At 53.9% G+C, this 12,162-nt stretch overlaps 1 protein-coding gene across 1 annotated transcript in view; it reads left to right on the plus strand.

Moving 5' to 3' along the window:
• NAPA (NSF attachment protein alpha) overlaps positions 1 to 11,760 on the plus strand; it is a 28,740-nt gene extending 16,980 nt beyond the window's left edge. Inside the window, exons 3-11 of the mRNA XM_053605470.1 lie at positions 32 to 148; positions 5,380 to 5,426; positions 6,649 to 6,726; positions 6,918 to 6,973; positions 7,060 to 7,144; positions 7,874 to 7,978; positions 9,031 to 9,099; positions 9,564 to 9,614; positions 11,036 to 11,760. Of these exons, the coding sequence (XP_053461445.1) occupies positions 32 to 148; positions 5,380 to 5,426; positions 6,649 to 6,726; positions 6,918 to 6,973; positions 7,060 to 7,144; positions 7,874 to 7,978; positions 9,031 to 9,099; positions 9,564 to 9,614; positions 11,036 to 11,137 (710 nt within the window). The 3' untranslated portion in view covers positions 11,138 to 11,760. The remainder of the gene's footprint in view (positions 1 to 31; positions 149 to 5,379; positions 5,427 to 6,648; positions 6,727 to 6,917; positions 6,974 to 7,059; positions 7,145 to 7,873; positions 7,979 to 9,030; positions 9,100 to 9,563; positions 9,615 to 11,035) is intronic.
• The last annotated feature ends 402 nt before the right edge of the window (positions 11,761 to 12,162 follow it).

The raw sequence follows: 12,162 nt of genomic DNA on the forward strand, positions 1-12,162 counted from the left end.
AGGCCAAGATCTCTCTTCTTTTCTGTTCCAGCTGCTGGAAATGCTTTCTGCCAGGCAGCCCAGCTGCACTTGCAGCTCCAGAGCAAGCATGATGCGGCCACCTCCTTTGTGGATGCCGGTAATGCATTCAAGAAAGCTGATCCCCAAGGTGAGGGCCTCTGTGGGCCACCCGGCTAACTGACAAGAGCACCATCTCAGCCCTCTGCCCAGAAGCCCTCAGGTTTCCACTCAAGCTGTTTTTTTCCAGTGGCCAGCATGTGATAGGCTGGTAGGGAAATGCCTGAGGCAAAGCAAGCGGTGACTTCAGAATTGGCTCCAGTCCTTCTGGTTGGCATTCACACCCTGCTCTGAGTCTCCGCCTCCCTCCCCCCCCCATACTTTGTATGTGCAGCTAATCACTGCCCCCAAACCTGGGAGCATTTGGGAGTGGGAGTTATATTTCAGACCCACTGCCTGCCAAGGAGAGAGGAAAATCTGTTCTGTTGTCAGAATTAACACGCAGAAGGGAGTAGGGGGAGATCTAAGGCCAGCCAGGTAGGAGTCGCTGCCGAAAAAGGAGCGGAAATTATCTTAACCTGGCTTCCCTACACCCTGGGGAAAAATTAGAGAGAACAGAGCCTGAGATACAGTTGCCAAAGAACAAGTTACTTAAAATGAGAGCATGTTAGGGACAGAAGCCCAGTTTGGGACTGACTCATGGTGAGAAAACAGTTTCTGCCCCACTGGGCTCATCCCGAAGTGGAAGCACAGTCTAATGAGTATCACACTCTTAGATTTCATGGGGCGGGAATTTTAATTTATTTTTTAAATCTTAGTCCCAGACATAAGTTGCTAACTTTTAATTTTACCAAGGGAGTATATTTTTCTTTTAAAAAATGACCATTTACTGTTACTTTCTTTAGGGGAATGGTAAATATATGAATTTTGTTAAAAAGGAATATATAATCTTGGAATAAAGGCCTGTCCCTCTCAAGAGGGGACAATTAGAAACAGTGTTGGGATATTTCTTCCAGAATCAGTGAGCACTGGTTCATACACCAGCATCTGGGAATTCCTGACATACCCTGTTGTCATGATTGAGGACAGATAATTGCAAGTTAAGGTTTTGAGTTCTGTGTTGACCAGCAGCTTTTCCCCAGACTGACCATTTGTTCCTTTCCAGGTGGCCATCTCACAGATGTCAGTGATCACATGGTGGGACTCAGGCCTGGCAAAAACCAGGCTGTTGAGTGAGTCTAGCAGGTGACACTGGGCCACAGCAGGGCCACATGGGTTACATGACGATGACTCAGGTCAACCCTGGGTTTGTGTTAAGCTTGAATCATCCTGGGTAGTCTACACACCCACCAGGGAGCCTCCACCCCCCACCCAAGCCTTTCCTTCTGCTTCCGGGAGAACCGGTTGGCCTAGAGATGCTGCCTTAGCATCTGTGATGTTCAGCTGCTGCTCCATCCCGAGTGACTGAACGGACTTGTTTCTGGGGCACCACTGAGTGCCAGGGTGGGGACATGTACACAGTGCCATTTGCTCTTTCAGCAGACACCTGCACTTCCTGAAGACAGGCCTTACTTGGCACTGTGACGTCTTTCCCTTGGCTTTCCATCTGAGCTTTTTCAAGCTGTACAGCAAGACTGCAGGCTAGGGACCTGAGGTCTTTATGCAGCCCATCCATGGCCTTAGGAACCTCAGAGTGTAGCTGAGGAGTCCCAGACCAATGGGAAGGTGTAATGATGATGCCACATTGAAGGTACAAGTGCTGGCTTGGCTCAGGACTGGCTTAAGTTGGCCACCTCAGAAGCTGAGGCAGGAGATGGGTGGATTTAGCCGGGGGAGACTTTGAGGAGGAGGAGGCAGTTGTGAGAAGAGAGCTTGTCTGATTAGAGCCCTGGGAACTTGGTGCTGACCAGGGAGGGCTATTAGCACAGCATTCTGTGCCATGGCCTCTAGGTGCTTACTCAGTCTCCACTCTCAGCACGGGTCAGCAACTCCTTTGTGTCTGGGGCTGCTCAGGCCTTGCAGAAAAGGCAGAGGCAGCTCTGTGTGGCTCAGCAGGGCAGGAGCTTCATGGCCTCAGAAGTCTGGGCAGCCCCTGCCCCTGCTGTGTGACTGTTGCCTCATCTGTTAAAGCAGAAATTTCCCTGCAAGGTAACGCTCATGTCCAGTGTGGCACCTGGCATGTGAGAAGCGTGCAGTAGGGGTGGCCCTTGGCTCCCTCAGCCATGATGCCTCTGCCTGGCCTGGCTTCCCCACAGCCTCCACTCCCTGGGCTTTTTTCTTTTTTTGAGACAGAGTCTCACTTTGTCACCCTTGGTAGAGTACCCTAGCATCACAGCTCACAGCAACCTCAAACTCTTGGGCTCAAGTGATCCTCTTGCCTCAGCCTCCCAAGTAGCTGGGACTATAGGTGCCCGCCACACAACCCAGCTATTTTTTTAGAGACAGGGTCTCACTCTTGCTCAGGGTGGTCTCAAACTCCTGAGCTCAGGTGATCCACCCACCTTGGCCTCCCAGAGTGCTAGGCGTGAGCCTCCCTACTTGGCCTCCCCCTGGGCTCTTGTCACTGGTCTCCTTAGCAGCCTTGAAGGGTTCTGTCTAGGTCAACACTTCCTATAGTAGTCTCTTCTAGAGAGTGTTCCCCTCGAGGAAGAGCTGGTGTACACTTGAAGCCTGCCCTAGCTCCCATCATTGCCCTCTCCCCCTGCAGAAGATGGCTTGCTGCCCTTTGGTGACACTGGGTGGCAGGGTACAGGGGATGGGGAGGTTGGTGCCCATATCTGTCATTAGTTCCTTAGATTTTCCCCATCACTGCTGGCTACTCTGGGCAGGCCTCTTCCCTAGCCTGGCTCATAGCTGGGGCTAGGAGCACAGGTATATATGTGTATCTGGGACAGGGAAATAGCCCAGCCCTCATTTGTCCCTCCACCCCCCTCTGCCATTTACTGAGTACCTATTGTGTACCACATGCCTAGCATCTTTTTTTTTTTTTGTAGAGACAGAGTCTCACTTTATTGCCCTTGGTAGAGTGCTGTGCCATCACAGCTCACAGCAACCTCCAGCTCCTGGCCTTAGGCGATTCTCTTGCCTCAGCCTCCCCAGTAGCTGGGACCACAGGCGCCCGTCACAACACCCGGCTATTTTTTGTTGCAGTTTGGCTGGGACCGGGTTTGAACCCACCACCCTCGGTGTATGGGGTCAGCGCCCTACTCACTGAGCCACAGGTGCCACCCTGCCTAGCATCTTTTAACCCATTTGACTTCTTTGTATGATTCTGCAATTCACCCCCGTTTTACCGAGGGGACAACTGAGTACTAGATGCGATCAAGGAAAGCATTAGTGAGAGGCAGAAGCTGAGTTGAGTGGCACTGCTAGTGGAAGTGATTGAAGTGGGGGTGGCATGGTGGCTGGCTCATTTCCAAAGTTCCTTTCCAGCTCTCTTTGGGTGGACAGAGGAGGAGGAGGGGACCAGGTGAGCTGCCACCCAGAGGGCCAAACCAGGGAACTGGGTTTTGCTCTGCTTGCCTTGGGTACACTGACAGGCCATCCTCTGAGCACTAGGTGACGTGGAACCGGCCTGGTGGTTGTGAGTATGTTAGGAGCTCACCCAGGAGTCAGCTGGCTATGCTGTCAGGTGGCAGCCTGCAGCTTCCAGGCATGAAGGACACTTAGCCACCTGAATCAATGTTGCTGCCTGGGGGTAAGCCTGTCTCTCCCGCTGCTACTTCAAGAGCTAGGGTGGCAGCTGCTAATCTTGTCCAGAGTGGCTCTGTGGACCCAAGATGGCACATTGAGTATCCCAGGCGTTCCAGCTGGGAGAGAGAACATATGAGTAGCCCTGGGCCTCCTGTGGAAGCTGGAGTGGGTGGGTGGGCTGGCTTGGCATCTTGGCCCTTCTGTTGCTTCTGGATCTGTTCTGTTATAAAATGTGTAACTGTGTATGAGGGTGACACTTGGTCAGGCTACTGGGTTTTGATTGTGTTCTCTTTCCTTCCTCTGCCCCTTTTTATCTTCTCTTCCTCTTACTTCAGTTTCTGTCTTGTCAACCTCCAAACCTTGCCTGAATGATGTCCATCCCCTGAATGTGGGGGAGGGGGCCTAGAGGCCTCTCTGAATTAGTCAAAACATAGACTTCCCTCCGCCAGAGTAGCATTCACGGACACCTAATTTTGCATGTCAATTAAGAGGGTGGGCTATAGACTCCCTGAGAGCTCAGCGACAGGCCTGAGCTAAGAGCTTCTGTTCAGCAGTCTCCTCAGGGAGTGAGCTTGGTGTCCCATGCAGACTGTAAGCCCCTTGAGAGCAGGCACCAGGCCTTGAGTTTCTTGGTAGCAACACCTTCCCAGGCGGTCTCAGCGCAGCAGGAGCCTTCAAATGCCTCATACCCATGCTCAGCCCACACCCTGTCCAGGCTCTGTGCCCTTCCCTCCTTCCCCTCAACACCCCTCTCTTCCTGAGATGCACGAAAATGGAGTTTAAAAAAAAAAAAAAAAATACCTGCTCTAGAGCTTATTTCTATCTGCTAGAAAATGCCTCCCACTCACGCTTTCTCTCTCCAAATAACTTGTCAAAAAAAAAAAAAAAAAAAAACCCTTTCCCAAATTTAAAATCTTGCAAGAGATATTACAACAAAGGTAGCCCAATTCCTCCTTCCAGTGCCATCCTGGTGTGTTAGGGGTTTTAGTAAAACTTGTCGCTAGGCTCTCAGGGAGTCTATAGCCCACCCTCAGTGTGAGGAACCAGTGGGTGGCAGGCTGGGTTAATGGGAATGGGAGCAGAGTGGGGTGTGGAAAGAGGGAGTAGGGGAGAATCCACAATGAGAGGTGACAGTGCTCACAGCATCCAGCCTCCTTGTGCCAGAAATCCAGGCCAGACGAGTACAGGGACTACAACCTGTTCAGGGTCCTGCAGGTAAAATTTGGGCATTCCTGCTGCCTCTAAGCCTGCCTCAGATGTCAGGCTTGGCTTTCTCTGGTACCTCCTTGGTACCCTTGCCAGCAGCTCTGTCCTATGAAAGCAGGGACTTGGACTTAGCAGGTGTCCAAAACAACTATGGGATTCTGGCCATCAGCCAGGCCCAGCACTGCTGTGACCTGTCCCTGGGGTTGCTGGGAAGCCAGCAGCAGCTCAGCGGCCCTCAGGCAAAGGCCTCCCCCCCGAAGCATGTGCTCAGCAAGTCACAGTCTGCAGAGTCATCAGTCTGATGAGGTTTCTGAGGCTCAGGGATTCCCTCACCTTCCTCTCAGCCCCTGGAGAATAGGATCATAGCCCCAGCAACTGAGTGCCTCTTGGTCCCGGGATTGCTGCCTCTGCCTCCTCTCTTGGGTCCTGCTGAAATGACCACTGTCTTATTTCTTCTCCCTACTTCCCTTTTTCTCTCCCCAGAGGCCATTAACTGTTTGATGAGAGCAATTGAGATCTACACAGACATGGTAAGAGTCAAAAGCATCCTATCTCCACCTCTTAAGTCCTGTGGTATTGCCCCAGCCTTGCCTCCCCACCCTCTATACCCCCAGCAATGTTCCTTGTTCTGCCGAAGCAGGGGAGGGGGAAGAGGGAGCTGGCAGGGTCCTCACCAGCTCCCCAGCAGCCTGGCTCCTGGCAGCAGCTCCTACCACAACACAGGAGCCTGATGGCCCCTCTCAGCACACCCTGCCTCCATCTCGGTCCCTCCATGGGCCATCGAGGTTTTCATTCATAGCAGTTACAGTTATTAGAGCGTGTGTATCTGTCCAGCACTCTTTCTCTTAGCCTCTGCCCCACCCCAGGTAGCATTTCCATTGGCATATGCAGCCCAGAGAGGCAGCTGCCAAGCTGAGGCCAGGGAGCAGGATGAGGGACGCAAACTTGGCCTGGGCTCCTGTTGGCTTTTCACCTTTTGCCTCCTCTTCACCCTTGCTTCTCGAATCTCATTGAACCCCCTCTCCCAGCATGGGCCTTGCCCTCTTGCTGTATTTGGGGTAGTGCTGCAGTGATAATTATAACAATCACAGCAGCTTCCAATTTTTTACAAGGCACTCATTCAAAAGTGGTCGAAGTGGTTTTACTCTCCAGTCATGACAACACAATGAGGTCAGCATTATTATTCCTGTTCAACAGTTGAAGAAAGGGGGCTTAGACAGGTGACATGACTTGCCCAGGGACACAGGAGTTGTTGAGACCCAAAACTAGGTCTGGCTGAACCCAGGGCCTTGTTCTTTCCTACTTCCCTTGGCAAGAGGGGCAGCCTTGGACCAGCATCTGTGTACGGAGTGGCAGGGCAGGCACCTGGACCTGATGAAGAAAGCTGCACAGCCCCTCAGAGTTTGAAGCCTCCTTGGGGAGCTCTGAGTGCACAGGGAGGCTGAAGGGCAGGTATTGGCCTGCAAGAATGGCCAGCTCCATAGCTACCCAAGGTGGGGCCCTTGGGCAGGGGACTGTCAAGCTCTCTGTCCTGGTTTCTCCAAGGCCTTTTACCAAGTTACTCTGAATAAAAGGGCTGATCCTTCTGCCACCCCTGACCCTCAATGCTTCCTGAGGGCCAAGGCCTCTGCCAAGTACCTTTACATACGTTCTCTTATGTTCATACTGTCTGTGCCCTCTTGGATGGGATGGGTAGGGGTGGGGCACAAGGACATCACTGATCATGGGTGGCCCCTTCCTGTATCCCCCCAGGGCCGATTCACCATCGCAGCCAAGCACCACATCTCAATTGCTGAGATCTATGAGACAGAGCTGGTGGACATTGAGAAGGTGAGTGGGTAGTCAGGGCCTGGCCAGGGCTGGATTTCTCTTGCCCCTTCTACCCAGGGAATCCTCTGGTGTCTTGAGTACCAGGAAGGGAGGTGGGGCCGCTGGCAGAGCTTGGGGAACCAGGGCAGAGGGAGATACAGGCTGCATGGAGGCCTGCTTTCTCCTGCCACCCCCTCCTCGTGTCTCCCCAGGCCATCGCCCACTATGAGCAGTCTGCAGACTACTACAAAGGCGAGGAGTCCAACAGGTAGCCCCTCTTCCTGCCTGCCCCTAGGTCCCTCAGTGACTTGCAGGACCTGCCACCACCCACCCTCACTCCTCCTCCCTACACAGCTCAGCCAACAAGTGTCTGCTGAAGGTGGCTGGCTATGCCGCACAGCTGGAGCAGTATCAGAAGGCCATTGACATCTATGAACAGGTGAGATGAGGCAGTCCCCAGCCTTGCACCTTGCTCCAGGCATTGTACCCCCTCAACCCAGTGCTGTGTTCTAGAGCCTGTGTACCCTGCCCCTGTCTCACCCTTCTAGCTTCCCCTCCCCTCCCTGTCTCTCCACTTCTCTCATCATGCCATCTCCCTCACCTTCACTTTGTCCTTAACCTGGCTAAACTCCTCCTCCACTCACAACCCCATGACATGTCCCCATCCTTCTCACACCCCTCAGAGAGCTTCCTGGAGGGCCCAAGAGTGAGGCAGACTCTGAAGAACCAGAGTTGGGCAGGGAATGGAAAGAATTACTGAGGAGGCCTGAGGCAGTCATGAGTCCCTCATCCACAATGGGAAGGAGGGTCACGTGGGCTTCCCTGTGCTGTGCAGGGAGGGCTGGGTCGTGGCCAAGAGAAGGGCAGGCAGCTGGGCCCGAGGAGAGCAGGGTGGGCACCACCTCTCATGTTCTTGCAGTCTGCCACCCCTCTGCCCATCAACATGCCAGCCTCCCGTTGGTCCTGACAACAGAGCCGCCTCCCCATGTTGGGTGCTTCAGGGGCCCACAGACACCTGGCTTCAGCCTCCACTACCCCACCCCCTGCCACTGTCATGCCCTGGTCACTCACACACCAGTTGCTGAACTCCTGGGTTAGGGCCTAGCAGTGACCCCTGGCCTCTGGCTGCCTGCCCTGAGCTCACAGAGCCACCTCCACATGGTCACAGGTGGGGACCAATGCCATGGACAGCCCTCTCCTCAAGTACAGCGCCAAGGACTACTTCTTCAAGGCAGCCCTCTGCCACTTCTGCATCGACATGCTCAATGCCAAGGTGAGCCTAGGCCTGGTGGGCCCTGCCTGAGCTTTCCCAACATCAGCCAGGAGACCTCCCCTAGACCACTGTGTCTGTCACCAGGCCAAGTTGCTTCTTGCCCCCAAATGCAAATGATGCATGTCTGTCTAGATATCACCTCCCTAGCTCTTTCAGTTTCCAGCTCCTGGCTCTCTCAGTGCTGGGCTCTGTTCTTTATGGGTATACTTGTTGAGTCCCATGAAATCAGCTCCATTGTTACCCCATTTTATAGGTGAAGACACTGAGGCTGAGACATGAATCCTTTTAAGGCCACAGGGCTAGTAAGTGGCAGCCCCAACATTCCAGACCACTGTTAACTCCCCGTGTCATGACTTACCACAGCCTGCATGCCAGCCTACCTACGTTCAGGGCTTCATGGTTAGAGAAGGCGGGAGGAGGGGGATGGGCCAGTGGGAAGGAACTGGATCACGAGTTGGCACTAGATTTTGATTGTCTGCCATTCCCAGACCAGGCAGGGCTCTATGGCATCCACAGTTTCCTAGTGTCTCTGGCCACCCTGACCCCCTGCCTCACAGCTATCTGAGCCCTGCTCTGCCATGGTCACTGGCCACGCTGGCATGAGCTTGGGCTTTATCAATCTAGGTTCATGTCCTTGTCCCACATCTTACTCTGTGTGGACAGGTCACTAGCCTTCCCTGGGTCTGTTTCCCCACTCTCACAACAGAGCTCACCATCATCTGACCTCTGGGTTCTCATGAAGCAGCCAGTCAGCCCCAGGCCTAGTTTGGAAGATTTGCTTATTCGCTCCCTGTCTGGTTGATAGGAGACAAATGAGCACTCCTCACCTCTCCCTGCAGCCATCTCTACAGCCAGGAGCTGGTGCTAAGCTCAGCTCAGCTCTGTGGAGGTATTGACAGGCACAGAGCCAGATGACACCTGAGGCTGGGGGAGGGCCTAGAGACCTGACTCAGGACTGCCAGCTGTCCCCAGGGCTTCTTGGCTGATAGGCCATCAGTTCCATTGGCCCTATCTTTATTAACTTGTCCCCTTTCCCCCTCCCTGCTGCTCAGCTGGCTGTCCAGAAGTACGAGGAGCTGTTCCCCGCCTTCTCTGATTCCCGAGAATGCAAGCTGATGAAAGTGAGTGCCGGGTACTCAGGCCTTCCTGTCCCTGGCACTGGAGAGGGGTGGCGGGGCCCAGGGATGGGGAATCTAGAGGCTTAGGATCCAGGTGGGAGAATCATCAAGATTAGTCCAGTGGTTCTCAAAGGGTTTGTGTTTTTGTTTTGTTTTCTTTCTTCTGCAATTTGGGTCTCCATTTTCTAGATGAGAAAAGCACAACTCAGGCAGTGGTAGAGCCAGTCACAGGGCTGGGGGTTGGTGGTGACATATACCCCTCTGCTGATGCTCTTGTCAGTGAGGTTGCCCTGAGCATGAGCCTTTTTGATAGGTAGGATGGCAAGGATCGGATCATGCCCCTTTTTTCCTCTCAGTGTGGGAACACCCTCCACCCCAGTCCTTGTTTAATGCACTCAGATAGCATGTGTTTGAATCTAATCCAAGCCAGCCTGGCCCCCTGACCCCTTCCTGCCATTTGCTTACAGAAGTTGCTGGAAGCCCATGAGGAGCAAAATGTGGACAGCTACACTGAGTCGGTGAGTGGCTGGTGTGGGTTGCCAGGTCCCTCTAGGGGGGATGGTTTCCCCAGGTGGGCTGTCTCTCTCAGACATAGTCTCCCATGAAATTCACCTTTTCATCTGTGGCCCCTGGTACCTAGCTGTGAACTCCTTTTTCCAGTTACCCCAGAATCCTCACAAGTAGCCCCAGGAGGTATAAGGAGTGTTATCCCCACTTTATAGAGGACGGCACTGAGATTGAGGAGGAAACGTGGCCCTGGCCTTGTGGGGATGGAGCTGGGGCTCAGACCCACATCTGTCTGCCCCTGACAACTAAGTCTTTGCACCACTCAGAGTCCCCCAGGGTGCCTTGGGTGACACCAGGAGCAGATAGGGAAGGGTAGAGGTGAGGAGTAAAGTGGAGCTGAGGGGACACAGGGAGAGGCACTGAATTCTCTCTCAGAGAGAATGCCCCACACAGATATGTACACATTTCTTCTTTTCCTTCCTCTGTTTTGAATGTGCCGAACTCCCTATGTCAGCTCAGGTCCTAATTCAGTCCTCTGAATGGCATATGTCAAGGGCATCTCTCCCTGGGTGACCCTAGGGAATTTAAATCCCTAAATGAGAACAGATACCAAGTGCCATCCAGTTCCTCCCGTCCCAGGCAGTGGGTGGGAAGCTCAGCACGGGGAGGGGGAGCTTTGGCAGGGCATGCTTCTTGGACTCTCCTCTCCCTGGGTCACTTAGGTCCTCTCTAGGCCTCAGTCTCCCATTCACAAAACAAGGAGGCTGGGGCTCGGCGCCTGTGGCTCAAGCGGCTAAGGCGCCAGCCACATACACCTGAGCTGGTGGGTTCAAATCCAGCCTGGGCCCATCAAACAACAATGACGGCTACAACCAAAAAATAGCCAGGCGTTGTGGCGGGCACCTGTAGTCCCAGCTACTTGGGAGGCTGAGGCAGGAGAATCGCTTGAGCCCAGGAGTTGGAGGATGCTGGGAGCTGTGGATGCCACAGCACTCTACCCAGGGTGACAGCTTGAGGCTCTGTCAAAAAAAAAAAAAAAAGAGGCTGGGCTTTTATGTGTGTGTGTATGAGAGAGAGGGGGATGGGGCTTGCCATGTTGCCCAGTCAGGCCGTGAACTCCTGGGCTCAAGCCATCCTCCTGCCCCCCCCTCCTGATTAGCTGGGACTATAAGCACCTGCCACCACCACACTCAGCTATTAGACTTTTTTTTTTCTTTTCAAGCCACAGAATCTTTTTGTTTCTCCTCAAGGGAAATGTTATGATCAGAATAGTGAAGATAGACAAAGGGAGCTGCCCTGGGGTTTAGGGCCACTGGCCTTCCCTTATTCCCTTCCAGAGACCAAGGATGACAGGGTCACATCTTGACCTTGGGCTCCGGGTTTGGGGACAGGGAGGGACTGGGGCTACCCCATCAGCTGGATGTACCTGCAGGTAAAGGAATATGACTCCATCTCGCGACTGGACCAGTGGCTTACCACTATGCTGCTGCGCATTAAGAAGACGATCCAGGGGGATGAGGAGGACCTGCGCTAACCCCCCACCCCTGGCGCCTGTCTTCTGTGGCGTCTGCTCAGACAGAAGTGGGGCCTGAGACTGGCTGTGAGATCTTCCCTCCCTCTCCCCACCTGGGGAGTCTTGCAGGCCATGGCAGGCGGCAGCAGGCCTTGCTGCAGGGGTACCAGAGGCCAGGGCCTGCTGGCCGGACAGTCACCCTCTGTTCTTGCTACATCCCTTGCCCCCTGCCCATTTATTTAAGCCCCCAAAGGTACCCTTCTTCACCCCAAGAAAACCAGCTGTTCAGAATCTTTGCTACAAACTTATTTGCTGTGGGTACTGCCAGGGTTTGGGGTAGCACCTGGAACCCCATCTCCTGATCAGCTGAGTCGTGAGGCTGGTTTCTCTTTTTCCCAATTTTCCCCAGCCAAAATCTGAGCACATGTAGCCACTGAGACTTATTCTCGCCCTGGGGATGAGTCCCTTCTCTCCCCCAGCCTCCCGCAGCCCCAACCTCTCAGGTTAGACCCTGGGGCCCGGGTTTCAGAGTATCAGCTCACCCCCACTCCTGTGCCTGCTCCTTCCCTAACGCTTTGAGGTTTTGTCAGTCGGTGGCTGCAGCTGGCCCAAGAAAGAAAATAAAAAACAACACTTTTGCATGAGTCTTTCTTTCTCCTCACCTCTCCTACCCACCTCGACCCTCAGTGCTAGTCACCTGTCCTCTTGCCCCTCTTGATCCCCCCTTGGCTGGATTCCCCCTCTGGGTGTGCTCTGTGGGGAAGTGAAGGGCATGCATCCTCAAGACAGTTTTGCCCCCAGGATGGGTTGGGTTTTAGGGGAGGGGAACCCTGGGATGGTGGGCTCGAAGTCCCAGAACACCAGTCTTGATCTAGTTTTCTCTGGGCCCTTGTAATCTGGGGTCCTTGGTTTCCTCCACTGGGACAAAGGATGGTGATCACACCCCTCAGAGCTGCCCAGGTGATTGAATGCAACAGTCGTCGGAACTGCTCTGGTCGGAAGGGAGTGGAAGAGGCCTGCGGGGTCCCTTGTCCTCACCCCATGTC

The sequence above is a fragment of the Nycticebus coucang genome, chromosome 10 (assembly GCF_027406575.1).
Source record: "Nycticebus coucang isolate mNycCou1 chromosome 10, mNycCou1.pri, whole genome shotgun sequence".
Taxonomy (NCBI): Eukaryota; Metazoa; Chordata; class Mammalia; order Primates; family Lorisidae; genus Nycticebus; species Nycticebus coucang.